The sequence below is a fragment of the Chenopodium album genome, chromosome 6, assembly GCF_948465745.1.
Source record: "Chenopodium album chromosome 6, dcCheAlbu1.1, whole genome shotgun sequence".
Classification (NCBI taxonomy): Eukaryota; Viridiplantae; Streptophyta; class Magnoliopsida; order Caryophyllales; family Amaranthaceae; genus Chenopodium; species Chenopodium album.
This window is the reverse complement of record NC_137839.1, coordinates 6,261,676-6,286,504: the sequence shown is the minus strand read 5'-3', so window position 1 is coordinate 6,286,504 and position 24,829 is coordinate 6,261,676. Positions and strand designations below refer to the sequence as shown.

The window sequence follows — 24,829 nt, the reverse complement described above, 5'->3', positions numbered from 1 at the left end:
TTTTATATGTTAGATGATATTATCAGTTTCTTTCAAGTAGACTCATAATCTCTGATGCAAAAGAATAATTTTACAGTGCAGAAGCAGCTATTTATATTAACAGGATAAAGAAAAGCATTTGAATCGACAAGCTAATTGCCAAAGTAGCAGCATGCAATTATCAAGTTGCTTCCTAATGTTCTTGATAATGACATTAGTATTAAAAGGGGCGTTCAAGTTACTCTCTGTCACATTTATTGAACAAGATTTTCTTCTTCATTACTAATTAACAGTCATATTAATCTGGCTCTGGAATTCCAGAGTTCAATTTTAAACCTTGACGGTAGATTCATCTGCTTGTTTCTTTTACTTGACACTTGGTTAGATCGTTGTTGTGTTCTTTCTATGGAGTTATGCCTGGGCAAATTGTATATACTTTGTATATTATAGTGTATATTAGTACATATACACAGGCCGATATTGGCGATATATAAATCATTCTCAACAACAGCTAGGATTTGCCGCACTTTCTATGATAAAAGCTGAACCAATGAGCATGGAAGAATACATTAAAGTTTCAATTGAGAGCAATATAAAGCTATTAAGCAGTACAATAATGATTTTAAGCCAACTCAGTTGCGTGAGAGAATGGGGACGCAAATGAGTAAAGAATGTATTACTATGCTTTGAATGGAGATCAATAATGTCTGAATCAAAAATTCTTTTGATACCGCCTCAAGCTTCTACAGCTGAGTCAAGTTCGAGACAACTTAACCGTACAGTCCCAAGAAGATGCTCAGGAAGTTCAGTCTCCTCATTTGCCTGCAAAAATGACTAAAGTCAATATAGGCTATAGTTTCCCATGCATAACTATAACCCAGGCTAGCTAGCATAAAAAATGAACAAATAATAACACAAATTATTTTCTTCTAGCATTTTGATCTCTCGAGAAGTATCCCAATTTTCTCTATATTGGCATATGCAAAACAGAATCTTACACTTAAAAATAGTAACCTGGTATGGACCTCGTCAACAAAAGGGTCTGGGAATGTCAGATAAGCCAATCAAGAAAACTGAAGGACAGGCAATTATCCATGAAAAAAAAAAAAAACGAGAAACAAAAAAAGCAGATATATCTAAGCATGTGATATTGATTATCATGCTGGGCCTTTTAATATTTGGGTTTGTGTTAAATAACTTAAATTACAATCAAGGTTGTACCGTTGTAATGGGTATATTTGGTGGTCTTGTTTTAATTCCACTACAATTTATTTCTAATTAGTTAGTGTTTTAATGTTAATCTAGTAGGAATATTCCAGAATTATATTTGGGTTTTTATTTTCAGCTATATAAAGCCATATTATGTAAAACACTTTTGGTTTTTTATTATGACTTGGTTGGAAGGAGATAGGAAGGATATTAAATAATGAATTTGCATGACTATGAGGCATTTGATTGTAAGGGATGGAGGAGGAAGATTTTTTGTTGATAACTACACGGAATAATCACTTTTGGTTCATGTAGCCGACCCCACTTATGGGATTAAGGCAGCTTTGATTGATTGATTATGTTAACATTAGGCAGAAAATTGATAAGTGTTATGCTTGCTTATTCAGTTTTGTTAAAACCAAAAATACTCAATTTGTGTTCATCTTGCTGACTGCAATTGACAAGAAACCCTAAACCTTGTGAGGATTGAGTATTATCATCGTTCCTGTTTTATTGGGTCTATTTAGATCCACATTAAATTCATATCAGAATAAGGTTGTGAATCCTTCCGCCCTGCGTTGAATTTATTCACTTGGTAATATTTTTTAAAAACTCTTTAGTAATGTTGCCGTGAGATTTTGCCTTGTTAATTTGTTTCATGTTCATCTCATTAAATTGTTGGAGTGCTGGAGTTACATATGAAAGTGCTATATTAATTTAAGTGAGATAGCATTGTGAGATTTGTTACATTTCTGGGCACAACAGAAATTTGGAGGCTTTTGTTTTATTTGCTTATGTTGATATTGACTTTGTTGGAGTTAAATCTTGTTCATTGTATGCATTATCCAAATTTGATTGGAGCATTAAATATTGGTGGGAAATATATGGGTTTCTGGTGTGAGACTAGGGATGAGGATAAATTCAAGCTTAAAATTCTTTAATTTGATGGATTATTTTGTCACAATGTAATTAAGAGATGTGTTGAAGAAATCGATCAAGCTTATAGCATCTTCAAGTTTATTGATTCAGGATTTTATTCCAATTGTGATTTCGTCATTCACAAATTGTGCTATGAAGTGGTGGAGAAATTTAATACTTAAATGATTTCATGAAGGTTAACCTATAAATCTATGATACATGGTTTAAATTGAAACAAGAATTTGAGCATGAACTTTGGTCAAAGACTTGCACAGAATATTGTTAGTGTGATTTGTGTTGTTGAGAACGGGATAAACAACGGTCAATTTTAAATCTTACAAAATATATGACAAAAATCTTACAAATATTATTGAATCTTTGGAGTTACTTTTAAGGGAGAGAAAAGAGTTTGAAACAGATGAAATAGAATCAAAGGATACAACATTTGAAATTTTACTGGAAAAAGGAAAAAAATCATTTTGACCCTTCGACTGATTTTGTACAAGGTGGAAATATCTCATAGAAAATTATATGTGAAAGATTTTGATACTATTTATGAGCCACTACTAGATAGGTTAGTCCGTTAGTTCATACTTTTGGGGTGGAGAAGGGTAATATAAATCTTATTTTCATGAGGCTGTGAATAAAAATGCACCTCTGGAAGCTACTTTAAATGTTCTTTGTAGAATTCCCTCAAAAAAAAAAGAATGTTCATTAGAACTTTCTTCCTTCCTCAAAGACACTATAAAGTCGAAGATACCCATGGTTCTTGTATGTGATTTGAATTCGTAAAATGGAAAATTTATTGCAAAGAAGAGGAAAATGATATGGTAGGGAAGGGGAGCTAAATATTAATTATCTTACAGGTTATTTTATGTTTGGGTTTGGGTTATTTTATAAATCAAGGTTGTAATGGGTATATTTTGTGGTCTTATTTTAATTCCACTAAGATTTATTTTAATTAGTTATTGTTTTTATTTTAAGCTAGTAGGATTATTCTTGAATTACATTAGGGTTTTGTTTTCAGCTATATAAAGCCATATGATGTAAAATTAGACAGATTGAAGTTTATAAAAATTGATAAGCGTTATGCTTGTTTATTCGGTTTTGTTAAAACCAAACACTTATTGCGATTTGTGTTCATCTTGTTGACTGTGATTAACAAGAAACTCTTAAATCCTGCAACAATTGAGTATTATCATCATTACTTTATGGGTCTATTTAGATCCACATCAGCATGGATGACGAACAATAAGCATGAAAGTAACCGCTAATTGAAGGACTAACTGAAAGAGAGAGATTTCAAATGCTAGTATGCAACATTGAAATGGGCAGAAAAACTGAAAGAAACAGACTCCGAGTCAACAAGATTATAATAACAAAAGAACAACTGACAAGTGAAGCAGAAGCACTAACCTCTATCAGAATTGCAAGATCAACCACTAAGCTTGTGACATATCCAAGGACAAGACCAATAACACTTCTAGCAACTGACGAGGAGCCAATATCCACATCAATCTGCCATATAAACATAAAAAGGGGGAAAATGAAAACTGCGTAAGTAATAAGTACCACTCATTTAAAAATCACATGCTAGTATAACATTCTTCTTATTACTGTCAGAAAAGCTTTCACACAATACACACATCAATTTGGACTTAGTAAAAACTAAACAAAATTAAGGATACCTGAATGACAGCCAAATAAAATTCAGAAAATCAGTGACCAGTTGAACTACACATCAAATCTATGCAGAAACATAGAGTATCACTTCTAAATACAATACTTATGACCCCTGAATCAGTTTCGCAAAATATTAATCAGCTAAATCTCTATATACTCCAAATCAAATATATACACCCCAATTCAGTTTCAAGAACGCATCTTGGAAAAAGGCACATCTTATGTCAAACATTAATGATGTTTGAAGTGTGTTTGAAGTGCAGCTCAGAGATGGAATAAGCATCAGATATTTTTTAATCTAACCAAAAAGGTGTGTCAAGTGCATCTGCCTTCAACGTATTTAAATAACAACTTAATCACCTCCAAAAAGTTGTCTTGTCTCAGGTATCTGCAGGTCACAGCTTTACCCAACAGACAGGCTTTTGTTCCTACCGCACGTTTAACCATCCAATAGCCCTGAACCAATACAAGAAATTAGTTTCTGAGTATTGTCAGTTACAGTCAATAAGCTTCCCAAATTTACTGAACATGCAACGAACACTTGCATTGTATGAGCCTATATTGTATTTACCTTCACAATGCTTGGTATGAGCTTGAACCTTGAATCACGGAATGCGTCAGTCCCATCAATAAATTTGCTCAATAATGAATCTTTATTTACAAGCCTGTCAGAGGCATAATAAAAAACCAGATTGTAGTTTGGTTTGGCTGGAATCTGGAACAACAGGAGCAACTCTAATTTAGTTGAGGTTGGAACTACTAATATGGAAGTAAATAAGAAGAATATAACATCATGATTGTATTCCAAAGATTCAGCATATAATAACACCTATTAGCAGTCTATCTGTATAGAATCTTCTCGTCAAAATAAAAGCTACCACCCTTATAAATATTTAGAATTATCAAAGTCCAAATTCCTAGGCATCCCAGTAGATCTTCAATTCTCTGATTGTACCAAAATCTTAGTCGTCAAAACTTTGAGAAACATTTAAAAGACTAAAGCTAAAGATACATCTAAATGTATCGTTAAATAAAAGATCCTACATTTTCAATGAATTATTTTCCGCTCAATTCAAACAGATGAAATTTACTATTTTTTTTTAACTAATTAGGAAGCAGGAAACTCTTCAAGTATTAACAACCAAAAAGTTGACACTCGCAATTCTACACCTATGAAAGAAGAGAGTTATTGCACTGTTCAGCTGCATAGAGAAGCACTCTCAGTTTATGGCACAAGTGCACAGAATAAAAGGACAGCTTCTGCATCACCTGTGTCTTTTTTTTTTTTTTTTGAAACAACTGCATCACCTGTTGACTATTGTAGATCATTCTTATTTATTTTGGCCAAGTAGCCAACAGAAAGTATTTTCCAGAACAGTAATGATTACTTGATAAACATAAATCTGAGTCATAAGCATAGGAAGAAAAACTAGTAATAAGAGATGTTCTAACATGAACATTTAAAAAAAAAAAAAAAAAGTCCTATAATCAAAGAGGCACATTCTCGAATGCGCAGCTCATGAAAGACTAATCTTGAGATCAGGGTAGGGGAACAGAAGAATAAACCTGGACAAACATACCTGGAGATTAAAAACGAGAATGAATGGAAGTTTTCTTCCAGCTTCTGACTGAAATAACAGAAGAAAAGGTGAGGTAACAGAATTCTAAGGCCTTAATTAAACAGAAACTAAAACATAGTGAGTTAAAACACATACTAGGTAAACTCAAACCCCCTTTCCTCTGGTTTTCATACCTACAGTAACTAAGTAGAGGGGTTGGGGGGGGGGGGGGGGGGGGGGGGGGGTTTAAAATCAACAATTAAAAGTTGAGCTGAAAGCTAACTTGAATCTATTTGCTATGTCAGATGCAAAGTGGGTTGTCAAGGGGTATTTGAATTACCTGAACAACACAGGATGGACGCAATGCAACCTTGTCAATGCTCTGGTCAGCCTTGAGCCAATCCACAGCTATGAGCTTTAAAAGAGGATCTCCACCTTTTACCTTGAAAAAAAAAACAATCAAGATTTTGTTCAGCTATTCATTAAAAAATACAACCCAACAAAATTAAATGTAAGATATACATCATATAAAAATAATATCATTGTGTGTGCATGAATAAAAGTAAAATGGACTCCAATCTGCTGTATATAGATACGCTATGAAAGTCTGAATCAGTATCCAGTCAATTGCCGGAATTAAGGATCTAATGGAAACTCCCATTGTAGGTATAAGTCTAAAAGAGATTCTATGCTATTGTGTAGTAAAGCCATGACGTTATGTATATCTTACCACTTAACCTGCTCAGGGCAGGAGCTAATTGGGGAAATGGTAACATATGGCATAATACTCCAGTAAACGCACTAAATGTCAATGATGCATGAACTTCCTTCTATCAGATGATAGACTTCTTGTAACTATGACAGGATACTGAAGGGTTTTCTACAATAATAAGCCTTGTAGACGTCTACCAAGATTGGCTAACTTGTGAAATATACATCTTGTGGAAAATATGTTTATTTGTCTGTTGACCCCCCAGTCCGTCAGGAAGAAAAGCTCAAATCGAAAGAAAGGGAAAGGTCAAAGGCTATTTTAACAGATGAGGCTGAGAAGGAAAGTAATTAAAAAACAGTTGGACATAAAATCAAGAATTAACCACTTCTGTGTGTGTGTGTGTGTGTTTTTTTTTTTTTCCTCTTACGACAAAGGCTAAATCTCTATGAAACATTGTTTTCCTGCAAGTAAACAAAAAGAACTATTTCAATCTAACTGCTTCAAAATCTGAACTACAACCTACTTATAGAATGGGGAAGAAGCGTATCTTTCTCAACATGAACAAAAAGTGGACTAAACTCTTTCTTACCAGGATTTCTCACATTTGATAACCCATAAACATGATGATGATAGAATTAAACGTGATGATAGAGGTGGGCCAGTGATTGACAAAAACCCAAGTCAATTTCAATCAAAGCTAGCCATCTTCACAAAAAAAATAATTTCAATCCTAATGGATATCTTTGTTTTAAATAGATACGGAGAAATATGGTAAGATTTCTGCATTATACAATCAAACCCCCAAAATAGAGAGAGACTTGTATACAGCTGATACAAGGCAGCTGCTAAATAAACCCATCAGAACTACAAATTCTATCAGAAACATAACTCGTGTCTGGTAAAATTCACAGTACAAAGTGACAGATTATAATACCCCAAAGGAAAAAGACAAAAATTTGCTGAATGAAAATAAAAAGCATATTCTTATTCAATAATCATCTTAGGCAGGAAATTTAAACCATTGATCTGCAAATGGTATTCCCTTTGTTCTTTGCACATGTGACTGGAAAAATAATTAAATAATGCCATTAAAATTTTGTCTGCGCTAGAGTGTTTTCATTTGGATTCTTACACCAACAAGTACAACTTTTAAAAAAAAAATGCATATATGGACCCTTTTGTGTACTTCATTAACTTGACAAGAAAATTGGAACTCATTTGGGATATGTTAGGAAATAAACTAAACTTACCAAAACCAACGAGGTAGAGTGTTTTCATTTGAAAAATACATATATCTTTTATTTATTATGCTTTCCTAGCTAGATAGGTTTTGTAATTAGGAAACTAGGAAGAATTTAGGTATATAATCAATCTAGCATTATTTAGGCTTAGGGAGCAAGCAAACAAGTAGTTCTTGAAGAAAAATCTATATACACTTGTGATGGAGGATGGTGGCACACTACATAATCATCTAATATAGTTAAACGGCTTGATCTCCCAATTAAAGAGTTTAGATGAGAAAATTTAGGAAAAGGAAATTATATTGTTGACTTCTCTCCCTAAAAGGTATAATTTTGTAATAACAAGTTTACTTGTAGGGAAGACAACTTTGATAGCCCTAATTAAGGCGGAGAGATTTATGAAGCAAGGAGGATATTGTGGTTGCCTTTGGATGATACTGTGGTAGCCCTAATCAAGGCGGAGAGATTTATGAAGCAAGGAGGATCGTAAATCCATCCACGTTGAGAAATTGGTAGCCGAATCAAGTGGTGGCAAAAAGTGGAAAGACAAGAAGGCGCCAAGGCAGGCAACCCTATTCAAACAATGTAAATTAAGTACAAGGAGGACTCGAAGGCAGAAGAACTTAGGCCATGTTTAGTTTGACTTCTTTTTTTTCCTGGACATGTTTAGTTTAACTTATTTTTCTTTATTTTCGAATAAATAAATTTAGATCACAAAAAATAAGTTCAGACAAGATCAAAAAAATTATGAAAGTTACATATTAATAAAATAAACATTATTACGAATCTAACAAGACCCCACTTAATATATTTTCTCTTTATATATAATATACACATAAAGGTCAAAGTTAGGTCAAATCAAACAACCAGATCAAATAACATCAGCAAAAATAAGGTGAACAAAACAAGGCCTTAGGGGCGGGATTGTTGTGGCTCTCACAGTGAAAGAAAGTAAGGATTCAAAAGAAACTAATAACTATCCTTAACAGGTAAGAAGTGCCCTAAATCAACTGCAACACAATCTTAATCAGTAGCATTGAATGAGACAAAAAATAATTCAGCAAGATAGAACAAGGATTGTTGATATCAGTTCACTGTCTGTTATTTCCATTGCATCTTACGGATACTAAATTGTTACTGCAAAACAACAGATGCATAAAACACTAAAGTGCTAAAAGATGACTGCTAAGGACTTTTTTTTTTATTATATAAATGATGAGTAAAAGGTAAATGAAAGTTAGGAATAATAAAACTTACTTTGACATAGTCTTTCAAGTATGTATCTCCTCTAATCATGAATCCCGCGCCACCTGGATTTGTCCAGCAATTTGTGTCATCATCATCTTTTCCTTTACGCAGTGAACCATTAAACTTGCTTGAATCGATTGACACTGGGGGTATAGCTGAATCTAGTACTTTGCTTGCATCATTAGCTGCAGGATGAGAAAGCTAGTAAATTATTGATGGATTACAGCATTACACTGCATAATATGGGGTTATAATAAACAGCACATCAACATAAAGCATATCAGTAGCAACTGAGCCACAAATGAAGTAGCAAGGGTTTGTCTTTCTAACAATAAGTTTTATTAAATCCTCCCTCCCGCTTTATTGTTTCCAGTATAGCTCGGCACTAGGTGTACTTTCCCCTTTCAAAACAGCAAGATACTCAAGGAGCAAACCAAATTCAACAGACATGCTACAGTAAAAACGAATATCACAGCCTTATCAGTAGAAGAACAGAAAATATGAGATGATGCAACTGTCTTCTTCATGGCTAAAATACCAAAAATTGAAGGAAAAATAAAAAGGCTGATCCCCAATTGTGCTAACAAAACCTCAAAACGAGGTGAGTGAGCAGCTGAGCAGATATTTCTTTGTTAACGAGAAAAAAAAAAGAGTGATAGAAGTTTAATTTCTACAGAGGTACAGATTGAAGGAAAGCATAGTTTCTAGTACAATTGATGTACCTTGTAAGAGAGTCATAGATTATTAAATCTTATTTGTGAAAAATGACTAGTACTAGCAGCGTGCCAACTGAATTGGAGGATATTCATGAAATATCAACTAATAAATTCAAGTAGGTGGAGTAACAGTCAAAAGTTACACAAAGATATTAAGAAAACAGTAAGTAAGGGAACCTGGAGACTTCTTCAAAGACAAGCTTGCTATGTCTGATGATACATTTTCCAGCGTCACAAAGTCCTGACACAGCTTATTGATTTAATTTATAATAGAGGGGTCTATTGTATTTATCCAAACATAAACAGAAGAGTTCACACCTTCTTGTCAACTTCAATATCATCATCACTATCTTCACCGTCAGATGTTTCTGTAGCAATCGCATCATAAAACTCTTCTGCAACGTCGTCACATTCACTGCTGGAAACACTATCACTGGAGGAATTTGAATAAAAATCTGCTGTAACTGAATTATTTTTAAGAATTGGATTTGCTCCAATATATTCCTTCAGACCTATACAATGAAAAACAAGAATATAAAACATGCCATTCACTCTCCCATGAAAAATGGAATGTAAGCACATTTTATCCACCGAAAGGCATTGCATTAAAGATTGCATAATCAATGTCTTGCGACTCTTGCTATCATTATAAACACACAAGTTAATCTTTCCTATGAATGTGTTGCGATGATTATGCATATAATGATCCCAATATCAAATCCTAACATAGCTATCCCGATTCTGATCAATTAGGCAACATGCTTTGATTAATACAAATATACAATAATGGCATTATTACTGAGAACCTATCAGGCTATCATAGATAATAACTGCAGCATGAACAATAAGAAACCCGGAATTGCCACAAAATTAAAAGTCACCGCTCTTTAAATAATTCTCCATAATAAGATTAACTGCTTTACAATGTTGCTACTCAAGCAAGACAATACTTGAAAATCACAGGAAGCAACTTACCAGCAACTTGGCACAACAATGCATAAGGGATAGATTTCTCAAACTTTGAAGAGCGACTTTTCTTCCAAGAACCCCAGCTATCAGATTGTATCTCCAACATATGTGTCACTAGACATCTTGGAGATTCGGCTGTGGCATCAGATGTGTCCAAACCTTTTATCTCCCAAGTAGAAGCTACACAAAAAATTATAAATAAAAAAGCTATTCACAATATGGAAAGAGCAATAAAGTTACAGGAATCTATGCAGTAGCATCTCTTAAACCTGAGGAATGGATGGCACCTTAAGATAAATAAAAAAAAAATAAAAAAAATAAAAAAATCTATAAGAATTTGGTATAGATAAAACACTTACGGATAGAATGCCATCCAGAACAATTTATAATGATGGAAGGTAGGCATAACTTTACTACTCTCTTTGACTCTCTTTCAATTATAATCCCTCCATTTCAAATAAGTTATTCTCTTTACTAATATATACATCAAAATGAATCAATCGGATCGTGTTAAATTTGTTTCGATTGGTGATTTTTAAATTATCAACTTGTTATCACTTTTTTTTAATTATTTTTAATTTCAAGGCTATATACATTAATTATTTTTAATTTCAAGGCTATATACATTAATGACCGCGTTGGACTCCATTAAAAAGGAAAGTTGAACAGCTATATACATAAGGAGGAATGATTAAATGTAAAGCACTAGCTAATCCCATCAACCTTTCCCCTGCAAGCCCAAGCAAGACTCTTGAGCAGGATTTATTAAGGACAAAAGCTAGCAGAAATTCCGTCACAGGTTCACACAAGAAGCTCTGGAACTCTGAACCATTAATTTTGTCAGTCCAATCACGGATACCAAGCTTACAACACTGTAAACTTGCATCATAGTGTAGTCAACCAAATTGATGACCCGTGATGCAGAAGAGGCTGGGAGAGGGAGAGGGGTGCAAAATAGGCGCCTAAACTCTTTTACTTTTGGCATAATCCTGCAAATTAAAATGATTAAAAAAAATGAAATAAAATAATAAAGGATTTTGTGGATAGAATTTGTAAAGCTATGGAGATTTGTGGACATACTGGACACCACAAGTCCACAACAATATGGCTTTCGGAAATTCATCACCTCAAACAAAGATTGGTGGAGTTCTACTAACTTGTGTCACTTTTGGTAATCACCTCTAGCATAGTCTACGATGTCACCAAATCTGTCAAGTGTCATATACTATATTGGAACATGAGGGTAACCCTACTACTTTTTGTTTTATCTGCTGAAGCTAGGTGCATAATTTCCTTCTATATCCTTTTTCTAGGTTATCAGCTACAAAATAACTAGGGAGCAAATGGAAGCAATCTCTATTGCATAAATGCATGGATAAGGGCCATAAGGCAACATCAAATCCTTTCCATATTCAGTATTGAAAGCCTCTCAGGAGCGTTGATTTATGGTGATTTTTTGTCACATTTAAGTTTGATTTTTTCATCTTCTGAATTTATATATGCACATGTGATCGAGCAGGCCAGAGCAATTGCTATAAATCCTTCTGTAACTGCTCCTCATTAAATGTCTATTGTTTTCTGTATGCTATGAGACTAAGAAAAAAAAAACCTGTTTAGTGTTTGTATGAAGAGAGAAATAGTAAAATTGCACTGCATGTATTTAAAATTTGAGTTGGAGAGGTTCAAACCATTAGAAAACTGAGCTCCTCCCAATAAATACTCAAAGACAACTAAGCCAAGCAAGTATGAATTAGTAATGAATACTTCCTCTGTTTTTTTATATTTCCAAGAGTTCCAACACACCTTCTTGACACGCTATTTGAGCAATTTTAAAATAGGAATGACATGCTTCCTCAATTCTCCTCAACTTCCAACGTGGGAGAGCCATAGGCAACTTATCTAGTGGGCTCACGGTCTCACTTTCACCTGGCATATTACACCATTCTTATCGATGGCTTAGTTTTAAAGGGTGCAAGGTGCACCAAGGCTCAAAAGTCCTTATAGCTTAGGCGCAAGGCAAAGACGCGCGCCTTTTGTAGGTGAAGCGCACTTAATTCATATAGAAAAGAAATTATAATTTCTATTAAATAAGTGTAAAATTGGAATAATGTGAAAAGGTGAAAGGACCGTGTGATCAATAGCTAGAGTTCTTCAAATCAAATTGGGGGATATGGGATTTCTCTCACCTCTAGAAATGAATTTACCTGCCTGTCACAAAGTCCCATAGTGTTTTATAGAATATAACAACTTATAAAAAAGCTATTGATGCTTTACAACATAAGGTGCAAAGGCGCCAGAAGCAGCCTAGAAAAAAAAAAAGCACAAAGGCGTGCGTCTCTTGTAGGTCTTTAAGCTTCACATAGCTAAGGCGCCATATCTTGAGCCTCATTGTGCCGTGCGCCTAGGCGCGCCTCAGGTGCGCTTTTTAAAACTAAGATTGATGGTAAAATTATTTCAATTAATTTGTCTGTTTACCTAGTCTAACATCCTCCATCAAGTGCATGCCAAAGTGTTATGTTGCAAGTTAATAAAACGAAGGGAGTATTTATATTCTAATTGAATGGATCTTTACATGTGTACTCCATCATTTTATTACTATACAGTCAATCCAACTCTTACAGGACGCAAAATTTAAACCCTATCGAGCCTGTATTATACGGAGTATTCATGTAATTAAACAACGAATTATGTAATACTATCAGCACTCAAATTGTGAATCAATCTTGTGCATTAGGCAATCCCTAAGCTAAAGGGAGTCACTATAATACCATCAATTTTTTATTAATTTGGATAGTAATTGCTACATCTAAATGTTATAAAAATGAAAGGATGAGGAAGAAAATGTGTAGCACGGTAGAAAGGAGCTATAAAACTTGAGAAGAAAATGGCTTACGATTTATTTTTGTTCGTTGATAGCCAGGTCTAGCAGGACACTTTTTATGTACTGCTGGGAATTGTAAAATTGCTGCATCCATAAATAAAATTAGTCAGTCGGGATTAATAAAAGAGATAAACTTAGAGAACAATAGGAAATTTAGATATACTCCCCTATCTATTAACGCTCTACAGCAAGGATATGCTTGGAATAAAATTCTAATATCTATGGTCAAAACATAAAAAAGTAATTTTAGAAGCTTTGAGAAAGATTTACGAACTATATGTTCCATCTTGTCCGTGAAACCATTGCCTTGAGAACACAAAGTCCCTTCTGGAACTCCACCTACGTGAGGAATAGCAAGCACACATATTATTCACACATTATCCATCAGGAATTTTGCTGATAAAGACTTCACAGGACAATTGAAAGTACTAACTTAAAGAAGAATGAAGAGCAATTAGCAGTGTGTAAAATTCGATTGTTTTAATTTGGTTGACATAGAGTATTCACAATTCACTGCACATATTGTATATACCACATCAGGGGTAACGAATTTATAGCCTATTCTGTGTTAGGATTCTTATATTGATTTACAGTTCTAGACATCACAATATCTTCTAAAACCCAACCTAATATTCTCCAAACACATACCTAGACTGCAACTCTCTATTCAGTTTTTCTGTGGACAAATCTCAGTACATTATTAGTTGAGTCATATTAACTTCATATAATCTTAACTAACTAAACACAAAAAATCCAACTCGCCTCTCTCTTTCCTCCTCTCTTCTAGGGTTTCTCCATAATCTTGGTCATTTTGGAAATTAGACTATTTCCAACCCTTTTCCCTTAATTTTCTTTAGTTTTGCTAATTAGGTTTTCAATAAAGGTACATGAATAGTGTAGATATTCGTTCGTCTCCCTATGGTGGAGTCGTTATTTTTTGTTAGTTTAGGGCTTGTTTGACATCGTTTTTTGTTTTCAGTTTTCAGTTTTTTTGAAAACTAAAAACCAAACACAGGAAAAAGGTGTTTCCACTTTTCTGTTGCCAGTTTTCAAAATTATCATGATTTTAATAAGTTTGAATAATTTTTGACTCGTTATGTGACATATTTTATATGGTTTTAAAAAACCAAATAAAGAAAACCACGGTGATGCCAAACGAACCCTTAGTAGTTTGTTTATGTTTAGGGTTTGTTTGCGTGTTAGGGTTTATCAAAAAGGTAATCATCTTTTGCCCTATTGTCCGTTCGTTGGTAAAGATTTGTTCGGGATAACAACGTTTGTCAAAGTTTTCAAGTGTTCAAGCGAATCAGATGAAAATCATCCTTACGGCTACAACATATCGTTAAACCGTCTCTCCGAAAAGGCTGTATGTTCCAGCGATGTGTGCAAGAGATCTACCACAGTGCAAGATCTTTTCAACGATCGTAGCTTTGATGAAGGAAACCCTAATTTGATTCAATTCTATGTATTTGTTAATTTAGATTTCATGTGTAGATGCCGGGTGGCTTTTTATTAATGAATTGATTTGTTTCCAAAAAAAAACAAAATACTCGTATTAACTTCATATTGGAGAAATTCAAAATATTTATCAGCTTGTTTTGCATGCATCCATGTTGAAGCTACTCTTCAAAATGACCCTTTTTTTTATAATATAGTAAAGTTCCTTATACGGGTTAAGTAACCCTAATTAAAAGAGCAACTCAAAGCATCAAAACACTAAATCTAACAATAAAAAGGTAAATTCTATAGAAGTGGGTCGGTTGCACAAAAATTGTTCTCATGAAAGGTGAATATGAGATTTTATGAACATTTATAGTATGTTATCAGTACCTATGCCAACTAACATCCTTCTTCACCTACAATGTAAATTTCTCAAGAAGGGTAATAGCCACTAGTCCTGGGGATTCGAACTTCTCCGCAGAGTGTTTTAATTTGTAGTAAAAAAAATATTGGTATTTACACTGAAATTACCTCATCTGATGGGTAGTATTTTTTAATTTTGAAAAAAATCAAAAAATGAAGTTGGTGTATCGGAAGCATGAGAAATTTCCCTCAGAGGTTTCCACAAAAAAAATCTTCTTTCTCCAAATATGAATATTCATACATAGAGCTATCGTTTCTCTAAGCACTAATTCCTTACCCTTCCTTTTTCAAGGTTTGTGAAATTGACCAGCTACATTGTAGAATATGCTTCCTCCTAAAACTTTCACCAGGGCCAATTTGATTTTTTTTTTTCTTTCCTTTTATTTTCCTGGAAGAAACCTATGTTTTTGAGATGAGCTCCTTTCCTTTTCATATTAAACCAAAAAACAAAATGGAGGGGGGTACAAAAAGAAAGTAAATGATTGTTGTCGTACTCCTTTCATAAATGGCTAACAGCGAGGATAAATGCAATGAACCAAAGTTAATATTCCACATACAGCTTGTGTAAAGAAACATTCTAGCTTTAATGTTCTAAAAGTTATGAAAAATGTAGATTAGAAATTACTATGTAGAAAAATGTGAAAATGCAAGAAATTTAGCCACCAGAATGTAATTTCTAGCAGCACAACACAAAGTGACAAAACAAGATGAGATAGGGTGAAAAGACAAATATATTACCAAGTGAAATATTTCGGATCATATGTTCCATATACAACATCATAATTCCCATCTATGCTTTCAACAAGCTCCAAGTCACTAGTCAACATATCCCACCTGTAATGATGCACAGATGCTACCCCATAATTAGTTTAAATGTATAGCATACTCATAAATTCTCAAAGTAAAATGATAAGAGAAAACAAAATTAACATATCCCTCAATAAATTTTATAAAAAAAAAACAAAAGACAAGGATGAACAGAGAAAAGAAGCTCACTCATATCTCCTAGAGGGTTCAAGGCTCATAAGAACCTCAAAGACAGTATCCGATTTGGCATCAATTATTCCCACAGACTTCACAAGAATGCCTCTACCAGCCTAGTATTTTAACAAAAGAAAGCGTGAATGAAACTTTGGCAGAAAATAAACAGGAAGCATATTACAGCTCCTTATTCCAAAAGCTAAAATAAGGGAGTGAGCAGCAAATAACCGAAATAGGAATAAAAAAAATTTGCAATCAGATATCAGATTAAAAGTAACTAAAATCAAGAGAAATAATGATCCTCCACAAAAATTAACAAGTAAAAAGGTCACAAATTTCTTGGCAAATGAACTCCGTAGGTCCAACCATGATTGGTATGTTAATAAATTCGGTAGTTTCCCTCCATTGGATTCCATTTTCAGATTACTGTCCTCTCATGCTTGAGCATGCATATTAATTATAGTAGAGTATTGCAAGATTTTTTGGTATATAGTGGAAAAGTAAGGAAAAGAAATCGATTGATGGGGGTAGCACATCCATTACATATAGAGAGGCAGTGATGGAACCCACATCATATGGGATGGATGAGATAAGCAGGGTGAATTATCCATTTTAAGTAACAGGATACTTATTTGGTGATTGCATTTAAGGACGGAAGGAGAAGTAAACAAAAAAGAAAACCTAAATAATAAAATTGGGCCTTTAAATTGGTTTTTAATGCCCTAGACTCGGTTTTCTAAAAGAAGCAAAATTAATCTGGCGAAAAATGAGCTAACCTTGTTTAGTTCACCTTATTTTTACTTAATTCAGAAAAAATAAGTTCAGATCAGATCATCGTTTTATATGCAATTTTTTATCGCTAAATATCTTTAATTTCGTAATGAAAAAAATTATGCAAATTACATATTAATAAAATACACATTATTACGAATCTAACAAGATCTCACTTGATATATTTTTACCTTACATATTATCGTACACTTAACGTCAAAGATTGGTCAAATCAGACAATAAGATCAATCAGCCCACATCAGACTAGATAAGCAAAAAATCAGGTGAAATAAACAGGGCCTAAGTATATGGAAATAACAATCTGTCTTTTCTTCATGGCATGATCCCATTTCCAAATTTAGAAAGGGTGCACATGCATACAGGGAGGATATCTGCATTGGTATTAATTACCAAGAGCTTTCAGTATTCCACTATGACAGCAATTGGTTGATTGCTTCCCATACTACATCGTTTTTCATTCACATTAAGCATGCCCCCCTGCTTCCTAGATTTTATTCAATACAGATTTTTCCTATGCAAGTTCAGCAGCATGGAAAAGCAAGATTGTTAAGAGTCAGGAATGAAATTAAGTGGGGAAAAAAAAAAACCCCCTTTTTCACATTGTCAGGGGTATGAGCAAATATAACCACAAGACTGGTAAAAATTATAAAGTGTATTGAGAAAACAATATGACATTGTGGATACCTTGGACTCTACAACATCCTCAAAGATTCTAATTCCTGCAAATGAGAAAGCAAAGTATAACCAACCAAAAGCAAAACAAAAAGGAAAAAGCACCACAAGAATCAATAAAAGGATATCATTGTAAATTTGTTGCCAAAGATTAGGCTTGTCCTTGAAAAATTGAAACATTATAGAATATATTCTGGAAAGATCGTAAAAATGCAGAACAACAAAGCTTGGAATGTACCTGCTACTATAGTTGGAATTTACTAAACAAATCTTCACCATTACCTTTTAGATAAACAAAACTTCACTATTAAGCTTCTCCCCCCTCGAACAAATTCACAAAAGAAAAATGGAGAGGAATAAATAAATAAAAAGCTATTTCAGTCAGATTTATTGTATGCATCTCTCCTCAATTAGATCGTCAAATTTGTAGTGGTGTGTTCCTCATTTCTTTGAATATTTTTTTTTTTTTTGGAAATATGGGATAAACTGACAAGAGGGGATAAGGCAGGAAACTGCTAGCTACTTAGCTAGTGAGGCCCCAATTCTTAACTGGAGGGAACACCAAACAACAAGCCCTGAACTCATGGTCCTAGAGTTCAGAGGTGGAGAGCTAACCACCGCTTATCATCCTAATGCTTAGATGAATATTAATTCTTACAATTTCTTAGCTACACTGAATATTTAATGGAAAAAAGTCAAGATTAGAAAATTTATGGCTAATAATCTAAAGCCTGAAACAATCTTATATCAACCTATAGTAATTCTATGTTGAATTACAGATACTACAGTACTTAAAACCTTTTCTATAGCTGATTTGATATATGGACACACAAGGAAACTGGACAAAGCAGTAAAGAAGCTAGGAAACTTAGAGCCAAATAATTTACAAGAACAACTTATCAATCAGAACTTAGAACTCTACAACCTTAATAACAAATACTAACCATTCATGGTGCATACGCATTTCCATGTATGTGCTTCAATTGCATCAGCATCTCCATCAACTCCCATATAGCCATCTGTCCGGGCATTCTCTGCCAAGGATGATGATTGTCGCAAAAGTGGCTCTGGATTGATAATAGAGAAATGAATAATTATTCCTCATTAAAAGAAACAAGTTCCAGAGAAGTTCTTATATGTCTAAAAGTGTTTTAACATTATGGGATTAAGGCTTTGATTGACTGATTGATTAGAAGCAACATACTTCCACAACATAGGTATATCTGTAATATAAAGCCATACGGAATCCGAACGCATAGACACTTCAAAGATTTACCTTATTAAAATTCTAGTGAATATAAGGAAAACTTTATTACTTTCCTGACCAGCCATTCACATATTCCTACAACTCACCAAGTGGCAACCCTCTCTCTGTCCCTCTTCTTAAAAAGGAAGAGCAATTCTTTTCCTGTTTGGATTTGATAAATATGAGACTTAAAGTAATGAAGTAGGTTCAATTTATTTATTTAGAGCAAAACTAATATAAGCTATGACAACTGCACAAAAAACCAGGTAGTTCTGTTTATTGTCTAAGCTTTTCTCCTTTTTTTTTTCCTTTCTATAAGTAGTTTAAATTAGCCAAAAATAAGTACCCAAAGTGTGTTGGAACTTAGAAGGTCACGCTTGTTGTCATGAGGAATCAATAATTCTTTTACTGAAATATAAAGACATTAAAATTAACATAGAAGAAGAAAGGATGTGATTTCTACTGTTGTTGGTCCCTTAATGTGTAGCAGGAAAAAGAGTAGTGTTGATTAGACATTGGGCATGATGTTGGTTTGGAGAGAACAGAGGCAGTGAAGATCTTATACCACAAATTCGGAAGTGAAGATCTTTTCGTGTCAGTGTTCAAGTTACAAAAACATAATAAAGAACTTCCAAAAAATAAGGAAAAAGAACATTGAAGTTGAATAGGGAGGTGATCCTGCTTTAAACTAAAAGTGTTAATTAAACCCATCAAGCTTTTTGTTGAGTCCAGGGCAAGGGATCAGCTCATTTTCCAGCAATTACATCGCTACCAATGATGAGGCCTAAACATTAACACAGGTTACACAGGGCACTGATCTATAGCTTTTTTTTTTTATCGTACAGCATCTTAATAATATAAGATTTAGTTAATTGAAAAATATTAGGCGCAAGAAGAGTACTTGCATATCCCAAACTATATCCCAAACTATATGGAGCAGCTTGTCTAAGTTTTATACATTGCACTGGAGCAGGAATAGCTTCTTTTGTTCTACCCAAAGATGGAATCTCATTTCAGAAAGTACTGCATTAGTTGTTTTAGAAGAAACCACTTTAACAGTACAAATTGCCATCCTAGTGCCCTGCTCCCTAACCACCATATATTTTTCAATTTTTGCTTTTAGAAGATGGAATCACCATTTACTGCTATACCAGTTAACAACAACTAACCTTGTCCGATTTTTATAAGTTTTATGAAGCCATGAGCATATTTCCTCACCCTGTGGCGATGTGCGTCAAGATCAATCCTTTCCACAGAAGAGAGAAGATTATAAGTTATTCAAAAGATTGATAACAACCCAATAAAATGGAAACATGTAAGGCATGAGATATTGGGTCAATAAACAGGCATTGTAACTATAAGAAAGCATGAGAAATCTACAGTTTATGGAGCACACTTCAATCAATGCCGTCTGTCAATTAGTGATATGTTCCAATTTTGACAAACTGTTGCATGTATAAAGAGACTAACTGAATCTATCTCCTAGACAAAGAGAGGTTCAATGCCCTCAAACAAATAGAATCATCAAAAAAGGCAGATTAGAGCCGGAAAAAACTAATAGAGCTAGAGATCCTGCATGACCTTATACACTGGAATGAGAAAGGACAGATTACAGTCATCATGCAGAGTATAGCTCTCTGACTTTACACAAGCTAGAAAAAAAATATATAAAATAAAATAAAAATACCCAGATGGGGCAAAAAGAACTTTCAACCTTCTACTCTACCAGCACCAGTGACCTTAGGCATAGCCCCAAACTAAAACACCTGCAGATGGCGATCATCGTTTTCACAATCACCTAGTAGCAAGAAGGAATCTCTTCTTTCAAGTACATCTTTAGTAGGAGAATAGACAAGTATAATTGAAAAGAAGTAATCTAAACTCTAAAGCTAAAAGTCACCACTAAACTTCAGATACGTCCAACTCAAATCAAACAGTAGGTTATAAACAAACGGTCAAGCAAAAAATAAGCAAAATGAAACAAGAAAAGAAAGGTCTGCACAAATTGTCAAAGGGTCAAAAAGTAAACTAGTCTTCCAACACCGATCAAGCATCAGCAACAACTTACAAATGTACTTCTCACAGTTATCTTGGCATGATTTGGATCGGGATATATATTTGAGATTCCAAGTGATATATTCAATATTTGACAGGCCCACTTTTTAACTACTAACTAACTGTAAGCTAATGAATATATCAACTACCTTCAATGCCTAAACTTTTGAACTTAATATTGATCATATGGGACAAGTAAATGGAACAGTTGAACATACAATGATGATGTGACCTTTTTTTTTGGGGGGGGGGGGGGGGGGGTAACAGGTGTGCCATCACAACTTATGAGCAAGAATGTGCTTATTGAGGCATTGAGAAAGATCACATAAAACAGAATCCAATCTATTATACCAAGACAAGATATACCTAGGAACAAAGACAAATGGAACCATCCAATGAGTTCAATCCATAAATCATTACAATTACAAGAAAGAGAACTCTAGCAGGTTAGTAGAAACAGGTATTCTTTGAGCCACAACAACCTAAGCTTACTAGATCAATAATCTATACAAGAATCAATATTACATGGATAGTAGACATACTCGGCTTCCAAATTCAGCTTGTCTCTGGCTCTTCCACCTCTTGAAAGCTCATATTCTGCCTGTGTAAACGAAGTAAACATTGTGATAACCAATAAATAAATTAATAAACATATGGGTGGTACATCCACCTTAGAGAGCATAGCATCATACTTTTCACCAAATCAGCTTTTACAGATATTTAAGAGGGGCATTGGAAAGGAGTTTCCATTCTTCAACAATAATTAACATATATTGGATGAGAAAGTAATAATTACAATAGAATCAGATTTAATATCATCTAACAATGTGTAAATTAAGTAATAATCTTCACAGCACGAAAGAACTTGCTAAAATCAACATCAAGTTTTAATTCAATACCTGTTGCTTTGCTTGCTCAAAAGCTTCCAACCATTTTTGAGCGTCTCCAGCTGTAGCACAAGCAATCTTCAGCAAAGAAAATAATCAAATTACTCAAAGAAATTCCAGTTCTACTACCACCCACCCAAAAAGAAAAGGCAACTCAGAATATACAAAGGCAATAAAGTAATCAATATGAATGCAACTACAGAGGCAATTCCATGATAAACAATACATTTCATTATACTTTGCTGTCAAATTAGGACAAAAAAAAAAACCCGAAGAACCAAAAAACAGAAATCCATCGATAAGGAACAAGCGGCAATCAATAAAAAGGCTCCAAGAGTGTGAGACTGAAGAAAAGCTAATAACATCATTGACTCCCATAAAGTAATCAATGAAGATTCCAAACTACAGAAAATTTTGTCATTCTTTTCCAGCCAAATCAACCACAATATATTATGTCCTTCCTGCTTATTGAACTTCGTATAACAAATCTGCAGATGAGCTAAAAGAGAAGAAATAGCAATAAACCCCGACAATACCATATAACCTCTACTAAAGCAAAATCCTCTAGACATTAAAAATGGAGTAATTTAATAAATCAAACATGCCAATTTTACAACTTTTTAGGGTTCTTCTAACTCCCTATATGGCTATACTTGCCACAAAACACACCATCAGGAATTCAAGATCCATTACTGTGAAAGTTCACATAACCAGGTTCCATTGAATCGTGCAAAGATTTTATAAATTCACTTACTTCTCCCTTCTTTGATTCATCCAATCGATTGTAGAATCGAAGAACATGCAGATCCTATTAAAACAAAAAAAAAAAAAACAAAAGAAAAGTGAGTGCTTATAATAATCCTCAGAAATTAATTCAGAAGTTGATAATGAGCTAGAACTAGGACAGAAAATATAAAAAAAGTATATTCAAACCCAAGTGCCTTACACTACTATTAACCTTTCGGCATCCCAACTCTTCTACCATAAGAGTTTGTCCCACAACACCTCTCCGTATAGGTTTCTGCAACAAGAATACAATTAGTGCAAATGATGCTTATGTTATGTTAGTTATTAAGATAGAAAATTCATAGAGTCATCTTTAAAATAAAGGTGTTTAACCATGATCCATTAATTTTGGTGACTCCCACAAACTTATCATGGTGCATCCATGAATATGATATTATGATCCAATAATTTTGGCGTTATCCATAATTAAACAGAAGAGTTTAGGCTCTCTCTATCAATGATCTTTCCCAAAATCTAATATCAGCCTAAAACCATTTTTAATTGTCCATTGTTAAACTCCTATTATCCCTCCAGTTCTATGCTTCGGTTACATCCACATATTGTTTTAATCTAAACAGCCTAGGAAACAGAAACTCATTTGAAGTTGAAGTTCCATAGGGGACACATTCATCCTGTATCTACACACAAATTCCATCATCATTGAAATAATACTCCCTCCGTTTCAGAAGAGAATGATGTTCCTCTTTCGTAAATTGATGCAAATTTTTACCCATCCTTGACTGCAACTATTTTTAATCCCACGCTAGCAAAAATTATAAAAGTTGGATATTAATAATCTACCTACCAAGTCGAATAAAACTAGATCCCACATGACCATATTTGTTCTTACTGATTTAGAAGATTCTCTCTTTTTTTAAAAAAGCTTCCAAACAAGAATCATTGTGGAACGGGGGAGTAGCCAATAATTGAACAACATCACCATTTTGTCAAAGGTTTTAGCTCAATTCTTCAAGGTGAAGTGCATACTCATAGAAGGCAATTATGCAGGTCTCAAAACATTTGAAAATTGAGCAATATCCTAACTCCAACATCAAATTGTAATAGAAACAAAAATAATAAAAAGAAAAGGAGAGAAGAAAGAACTGACAATGGCAGGATGATCATGAGGATCACGCTTGTACATCTCGACATACTTGCCACGAACAAACAAGAAGCGAGGATGACAATATTCATGGCCAATCTTATTAGTACCAAGATGAAATACCCAACCAGAATACTGGAACTTAGGTCTCTTCTTCTTCAACTCTCCGCTTAATAACAGGGATGATCCATCTCCGTCAGACAGGGATCTCAGCCTCATTGGCCGCGACATGATTGCCGATCTCAGTTCTCTCAGTTTCAGCCCCACCCATTCACTGCTTTTACAATTTTACATTCGACACGTGGCTGGTTTCCGCTTAATTTGTGTCTTTCTTTGATGGAAGGAGTATGTTTTCTTTATTTATTGCTAACCTACCATTATTTATTTTTTTATTTTATTTTTTTTGCTTTTTAGACGCAAAACTTGATTCCCTTTCTTTTGATGTTGATTAGTACTTTACACATTCTTGATTCTTCATGCACTCACTATGGGATCAATAATTGATTGAGGTGGCGGATTTGGAATGTATGATGATTATAAATGAGTATATAAATCTAAATGAGTTACGTGCGAACAATATATAAGTCGATCGAGTATATGTATTTTCATATACAAACGATTTTATTTATTTAGTTTTAAAATCTGAATAGTTTAAACTCGGTGTATTATATAAACTTACGTTTATGAGGTGCCTTAAATAGTTTAGGGTTGAGACATTATTGCTTAAATGTTATGATAAAAAGTATAAAATCCTTACTTATATTTTACCTCAAAAGACTAATATCATTAACAATTTAGTGATTACACACTTTGGTACCTTGTAACCTTGTATCTAAACTTGAGGGTGTGGGTTCATAAATGAGAAAAGGTATAATACAATCTAGCTAACTAAATTTATAGCAAAAAAAAAAAAAAAAAAAAAAAAAAAAGCTATATAAATCTAATTTGAATAGCAAAAGGCATTTACAACTTTTTTTTTTAGGGGAAAGGCAATTTACAACTTTACTCACGTATATATAGAAAAAAAAATATTGAGATAAAGTAATTGAAATTGGATTAAATGATGCCGCCTAAATCTCAATAACGTCGGTATGCAATATGGATTACAAGGTATAAAACTATACGAATAGTTCTTAAGACATTGTGTTAAATTTTAAGATGATATGAAATGGACTTGAGCAACCTGAACAACGAGGAAGAGAGTTTAGTCCACAAATAAGACTAAGGAGATTACATATTAAAGTGTAATACAGTAGGCCAAACTCCTCTACCTTATATACTTTAAAAAAAAAAAAAAAAAAAAATCCTCTACCTTATATAGTGAAACTAT

At 33.7% G+C, this 24,829-nt stretch overlaps 1 protein-coding gene across 3 annotated transcripts; it reads right to left on the bottom strand.

The window, feature by feature from the left end:
• Positions 1–506: 506 nt before the first annotated feature.
• On the bottom strand, positions 507–24,061 carry LOC145635747 (protein ENHANCED DISEASE RESISTANCE 2-like). 3 transcript variants are annotated; one of them, XM_081687090.1, is made up of 22 exons: positions 23,506–24,061; positions 22,558–22,632; positions 22,366–22,419; positions 21,624–21,689; positions 21,267–21,325; positions 19,839–19,915; positions 18,368–18,490; positions 17,436–17,470; positions 15,975–16,075; positions 15,717–15,812; positions 13,390–13,454; positions 13,128–13,199; positions 10,241–10,414; positions 9,584–9,777; positions 9,443–9,506; positions 8,559–8,734; positions 5,689–5,790; positions 5,370–5,417; positions 4,361–4,504; positions 4,150–4,245; positions 3,523–3,624; positions 507–801 (listed from the first exon to the last, which is right to left on the bottom strand). In XM_081687090.1, exons 1-22 carry the CDS (start codon positions 23,728–23,730, stop codon positions 715–717), a joined length of 2,235 nt encoding a protein of 744 aa, XP_081543216.1. In that variant the 5' UTR covers positions 23,731–24,061; the 3' UTR covers positions 507–714. The 3 variants fall into 3 exon arrangements, with proteins under 3 accessions (XP_081543216.1, XP_081543217.1, XP_081543218.1); XM_081687091.1 differs by having other exon boundaries at positions 22,570–22,632; XM_081687092.1 differs by lacking the exon at positions 22,558–22,632.
• Between the last annotated feature and the right edge of the window lie 768 nt (positions 24,062–24,829).

Bases quoted from the DNA above. Each gene is read 5' to 3' on its own strand.
- LOC145635747 (XM_081687090.1), bottom strand. From the start codon at position 23,730: ATGTCGCGGCCAATGAGGCTGAGATCCCTGTCTGACGGAGATGGATCA. The intron at 9,778-10,240 runs GTAAGTTGCTTC...TTCATTGTATAG, and splicing joins ATTGTTGTGCCAAGTTGCTG to GTCTGAAGGAATATATTGGA. The intron at 3,625-4,149 runs GTGATTAAGTTG...TTTATATGGCAG, and splicing joins GACAAGACAACTTTTTGGAG to ATTGATGTGGATATTGGCTC.